This window comes from Colobus angolensis, unplaced genomic scaffold (assembly GCF_000951035.1).
Source record: "Colobus angolensis palliatus isolate OR3802 unplaced genomic scaffold, Cang.pa_1.0 Scaffold106, whole genome shotgun sequence".
Classification (NCBI taxonomy): Eukaryota; Metazoa; Chordata; class Mammalia; order Primates; family Cercopithecidae; genus Colobus; species Colobus angolensis.
Window position 1 is genome coordinate 2,794,781 of NW_012111586.1, and position 5,911 is coordinate 2,800,691.

A 5,911-nucleotide genomic window follows, 5' to 3' on the forward strand; every position below is an offset into this window, starting at 1 on the left:
TTAGTAGAGACGGGGTTTCACTGTGTTAGCCAAGATGGTCTCAATCTCCTGACCTCGTGATCCACCCGCCTTGGCCTCCCAAAGTGCTGGGATTACAGGCATGAGCCACCGTGCCTGGCTTTTTTTTTTTTTTTTTTTTTTTTGAGATAGAGTTTTGCTCTTACTGCTCTGGAGTACAATGGCGCTATCACAGCTCACTGCAACCTCCGCCTCCTGGGTTCAAGCAATTCTTCTGCCTCAGCCTCCTGAGTAGCTGGGATTACAGGCATGCACCACACCTGGCTATGTAATTTTAGTAGAGACGGGTTTTTCCATGTTGGTCAGGCTGGTTTCGAACTCCCAACCTCAGGTGATCTACCCGCCTCAGCCTCCAAAAGTGCTGGGATTACAGGTGTGAGCCACTGTGCCCGGCCTACATATGTTGTAATTCATCTTTGACTACTTTCCCCCTGCAGGCTGCTGTCTTTGTGGTGCCTAACAAATGCTTGAATAGGCAGCTAATAACTGCAGGTTTCATATCTAGGCAGTAAAGCCCTCACCCTGGAGTACATGCTTCAGCTCTGTCACATTTTAAAATACAAATAACAAGTTGGGACAAATTTGATATGTCTGAACCTGTTGTAAAGTTATCCTGGTGAAGTTTGAGTTGTTCCTGGAGGATTGCAGGACTCTGATGATGTAAACTTAGAATTGTGACCTCATTGCAGGCATCAACAGGAAATAGGTAAGGCATGGGCAGGAAGCCATAACTGGGGAAGAAGTTTCTGGGCCCAGAAGAAAATGTAGGTAGTCTTAGGGTTAGGTAGCAGCTGTCGGGAACTTGCCCCTGCCCATAAGATCCTAAAGGGCCTCCACTGGACTCTCACCAGACAGTTAGAACTTGTTTCCTCCTCCGTGTCAGCCAGCAAGAGGTGCTTAGGGGCCTGTGCCCAGCAGGACCTCACTGCCCAGCAAAACAGCAGGGGAGCCAAGTGGCCTAGATCTGCTGTGGAGTACCCACCAGTTTGCCGGCCTGTCTGCCCTCCTCTTCCTCTCATTCTCATCACTGACGTCTACCATTGGCTTGGAAATCAGAAACCCATATCCATCTAGATGGTAAACCATTATTAAGGAGTAACTATTTGTTTTATAGCTATTCATACTTAGTGGAACTTAAAGCTGGTAAAGTTTGAATTTAGGGGTAGCCCTGTCTATAGACTTTTTTTTTTTTTTTTAATGTTTTTGTGTTTTTTTGAGACAGAGTCTCACTCTGTCGCCCAGGCTGGAGGGCAGTGGCATAATCTCAACTCAATGCAACCTCCACCTCCTGGATTCCAGCGATTCTCCCACCTCAGCCTGGGGGGACCAGGCACAGTGTCTCACACCTGTAATCCCAGCACTTTAGGAGGCCAAGGTGGGGAGATCACCTGAGGCCAGGAGGTTGAGACCATCCTGGCCAACATGGTGAAACCCGGTCTCTACTAAAACTACAAAAATTATCTGGGCTTGGTGGCACACGCCTATAGTCCCAGCTACTTGGGAGGCTGAGGCAGGAGAATTGCTCGGACCCAGGAGGCGGAGGTTGCACCGAACCGAGATCACGCCACTGCCCTCCAGCCTGGGTGACAGAGCGAGACTCTGTCTCAGTAAAAAAGAAAAGAAAAAAGAAATGTATTTGGATTGAACAATGTTGTTTCATTGAAACTTTTACTTGCTCCTTGCAGATTGATTTTGATGATGTGGCTGCAATAAACCCAGAACTCTTACAGCTTCTTCCCTTACATCCAAAGGACAATCTGCCCCTGCAGGAAAATGTAACAATCCAGGTAGGTGCCTGTCATCTGGCTGCAGCCAGTGCCCCAGAGGATTCACTTTGCTTATTGGCTCTTTGCTGATTGATTGTCTGGCATTTTAGCATAGTACATGGGCCCAGGATAGGCCCTTGAGAATTGATAAGAGCCATATATTGTGACAATTTGATCTGTTTTTCAGAAACAAAAACGGAGATCCGTCAACTCCAAAATTCCTGCTCCAAAAGAAAGTAAGTGGATTTCTACTAGCCTACTGTCATGGAATTTGTGTCAGGAATTATGTTTCTAGGACCCAGAGTTGTGGAAGCTCCTCTTTTGCAGATGGTTTCTATGTGGGCTGAGTCCTGCCTATGTTCCAAGCTTCTTTCTCTATGAGGAAGAATCCAACCTACAGCTATCAGGCCAACCTTTAAGAGACCTGGTGCATTTAGAAAATTTGCTGCCTGGCCTGGAAACCTTTTCTGTATAATCCAGAGCCTGATGCTAAGGAGAGTGGGAATCAGCCATTGGTAGGGCTGTTTTCTTCCCTCAGGGCTCAGCCTCCTCAGGGGAACAGTATGCCCTGGAAAGAGGCTTTGAAAAAGGGAGACACTAGGTCTGTGGGTTGTTTAGAAGTACAGTTGGTGGCACTATAGAGAGGGATGGCTGGGGCTGGAGAGAATAACAGCATTGCCTCGTGTTCTAGGAGGTTGGGCTGTCTCTGCAGAAGTAGTCTGTGAAAACCTACTTTGACAACATGATAGACTGTGACTCTAGGGGGTAAGCTTCCCAAAAGATCCAGCTTAAAGCCAACTGTACCTTGAAGGCTGGTGACCTGCACAGCTCTCCAGGTCTAGGGGTCATCATTGCCCTGAAATATCCAGCTACCTCAGGGACTCCCAGAATACGTGGCTGGAGCTTCAGGTTCTGGGGGCCCTGAGTGGAGGGTGGTGCCATTGCAAGCCTGACTGTTGTGGTGCTGGCCCTTTCTTGCTGGGTGTACCATAAGGGCATGCAGGAGAGTTGGGACTTGCAGCGGGCCCATTCCGTGTTCATGTCCTCAAAGGATATTGCCACAGCTTTTTGTTTTTTGTTTTTCAAAGGCAGGGTCTCACTTGGTTGTCCATGCTGGAATACCATGATATGATCGTAGCTCACTGTAGCCTTGAACTCCTGGGCTCAGGCAATCCTCCCACCTCAGCCTCCCATGTAGCTGGGACTACAGGTGTGCCTCATCACACCTGGCTAATTTTTTTTTTTTTTTTTTTTGTAGAGATAAGGTCTCACTATATTGCCTGGGCTGGTCTCATACTCCTGGCCTCAAGTGATCCTCCTGCTTCAGCCTCCCAAAGTGCCAGGATTGCAGGCGTGAGCCACCATGCCCAGCCAATAGCTTTTTTTTTTTTTTTAGGATGGGGGTCTCACTTTGTTACCTAAGCTGGTCTTGAACTCCTAGCTTCAAGCAATCCTCCTGCCTCAGCCTCCCAAAGTGCTGGGACTACAGGCACACACCACCATGCCCAGCTACACAGCTCATTTCAATAGAAACAAAAAAAAGTCTTTAAGGCCCTGAGTAGTGGCTCATGCCTGTAATCCCAGCACTTTGGGGGGCCAAGGTGGGCAGATCACCTGAGGTCAGGTGTTTCAGATGAGCCTGGTCAACATGGTGAAGCCCTGTCTTTATTAAAAATACAAAAAACTGGCCAGGCGCGGTGTGGCTCACACTTGTAATCCCAGCACTTTAGGAGGCCTAGGCGGGTGGATCACCTGAGGTCAGGAGTTTGAGACCAGCCTGGCCAACATGGTGAAACCCCTGTCTCTACTAAAAATACAAAAATTAGCCAGGCATGGTGGCAGGCACCTGTAATCCCAGCTACTCAGGAAGCTGAGGCAAGAGAATCTTTTGAGCCTGGGGGTGGAGGTTGCAGTGAGCGGAGATTGTGCTACTATACTCCAGCCTGGGCGACAGAGCGAGACTCGGTCTTAAAAAAAAAAAATTACAGATCATTTGGGGCTAGATGTAACGGCTCACACCTGTAAGCCCAGTGCTTTGGGAGGTTGAGGCAGGAAGATGGCTTGAACCTAGGAGTTTGAAACCAGCCTGGACAACATAGCAAGATCCAATCTTATCATGAAAATAAAAAATAAAATAAAATCATTAGGGAAACAGGAAGATTGTAAAAATTCAAGATATGGATTATATACAGCCATCAGCTTGAACTTACAATACTCAGAAACTCGGTAGAAGTTGGTTTTGGCAGAGGTTGCAGTAAGCCAAGATTGCACCACTGCACTCCAGCCTGGCTGACAGTGTGAGACTCTGTCTCAAGAAAAAGATGGGCTGGGCGTGGTGGTTCACGCCTGTAATCCCAGCACTTTGGGAGGCTGAGGCGGGTGGATCACAAGGTCAAGAGATCAAGACCATCCTGGCCAACATGGTGAAATCCCGTCTCTACTAAAAAAAAAAAATACAAAAATTAGCCGGGTGTGGTGGCACACGCCTGTAGTCCCAGCTACTCGGGAGGCTGAGGCAGGGGAATTGCTTGAACCCGGGAGGCGGAGGTTGCAGTGAGCCGAGATTGTACTACTGCACTCCAGCCTGGGCAACAAGAGCGAAACTCCTCAAAAAAAAAAAGTAATAATAATACTTTTTCTCAAGGACTTAGATTAGGTCTCTCTCTCTCCAGAAATGTTTTCAAGATAGCTATAGGTCCCTGTACTTACTCAAGACAGATGCTCTTTGTGGGAGATATCCCTGCCCTCAGGAGCGGATTTGTACAATGTGGACAAAGCGTTTTGGGGGTACTGGTACTTAGTCTAATTTTTCCTTTCTAAGGAATATGGGAAGTTGGTGAGCCCTTTCCTGGTGGCTGGGACCTATTTCACCTTGTACAAAAACTTGGAGGTTTGCCCCTGACCACCCTCCAGATCATGCAGCACTGACTGGCTACTGCTCTCGGTTCTCCAGGTCTTCGAACTCGCTCTACTCGCATGTCCACTGTCTCAGAGCTTCGCGTCACTGCTCAGGAGAATGACATGGAGGTGGAGCTGCCTGCAGCTGCAAACCCCCGCAAGCAGTTTTCAGTTCCTCGTGAGTAACGAAAGTGCCCCGCACCTGCCATGTTTGAGGCCCTGAAGCACATTGCTTGGTCCCTGTGCTAGAATATCCTGAGATTCATCCATTCCCCCAGCTTCAGAACTGGTCTGCTCCTGCCCTACCAACACGGCTTTCTCATTTGGAAATCATCTCCTTTTTAAAAAACTTAATTGAAACATTACACACACATACACACAGACATGTACACATAGCATTGAGTATATAGTTCTGTGAATTTTCGTAAACTGAACACACTTATGTATCTAACATGATCAGATCATTACCAGTACTTCAAAGCACCTGAGTTCAAGCCTTGTTTCTCACATGCGGGCATGTTTTCCTGTGGCCATGGAATCAGTCTTTAACAAGAGGTGAAAGACTGGGCAGAAGCCCTCTGACATAGTTGAGGAGTCTAAGGTCTAAGTACACATAGCATTGAGTTTAGTGAATTTTCATAAACAGAACTGACTCGTAACTAACATGATCAGAGCATTACCAGAACGTCAAAAGTCCCTGTTGGGCACATTTCCAGCTCCTAATCCCCTCAGGGGTACCCATAATCCTGACTTCTAATGGCATTAATTAGCTTTTTTTCTTTCTGTATTTTTTTATTTATTTATTGAGACGGAGTCTCACTCTGTCACCCAGGCTGGAGTGCAATGGCATGATCTTGGCTTACCGCAACTTCCGCCTCCTAGGTTCAACCAATTCTCCCACCTCAGCCTCTTGAGTAGCTGGGATTACAGGCATGTGCCACTATGCCCGGCTAATTTTTGTATTTCTAGTAGAGATGGGGTATTGCCATGTTGGCCAGGCTGGTCTCGAACTCCTGGCCTCAAGTGATCCGCCCACCTTGGCCTCCTAAAGTGCTGCGATTACAGGCGTGAGCCACTGTGCTCAGCCCTCTTTTTGTACTTGGTTTTTGTTTTTTTTTTTGAGACAGAGTCTCACTCTGTCGCCCGGGCTGGAGTGCAGTGGCCGGATCTCAGCTCACTGCAAGCTCCGCCTCCCAGGTTCACGCCATTCTCCTGCCTCAGCCTCCCGA

The 5,911-nt window shown here is 47.9% G+C and overlaps 1 protein-coding gene across 4 annotated transcripts in view; it reads left to right on the plus strand.

The window, feature by feature from the left end:
• KIF2C (kinesin family member 2C) overlaps nucleotides 1-5,911 on the plus strand; it is a 32,770-nt gene that overhangs the window by 4,764 nt on the left and 22,095 nt on the right. For 2 of the 4 annotated variants that reach the window (XM_011946114.1, XM_011946122.1), the window contains exons 3-5: nucleotides 1,704-1,805; nucleotides 1,972-2,020; nucleotides 4,738-4,860. In XM_011946114.1, coding sequence (XP_011801504.1) covers nucleotides 1,704-1,805; nucleotides 1,972-2,020; nucleotides 4,738-4,860 — 274 coding nt within the window. Of the gene's footprint in view, nucleotides 1-694; nucleotides 1,096-1,703; nucleotides 1,806-1,971; nucleotides 2,021-4,737; nucleotides 4,861-5,911 lie in introns of those variants that run through there. The other 2 variants (XM_011946126.1, XM_011946135.1) reach the window with 2 other exon arrangements.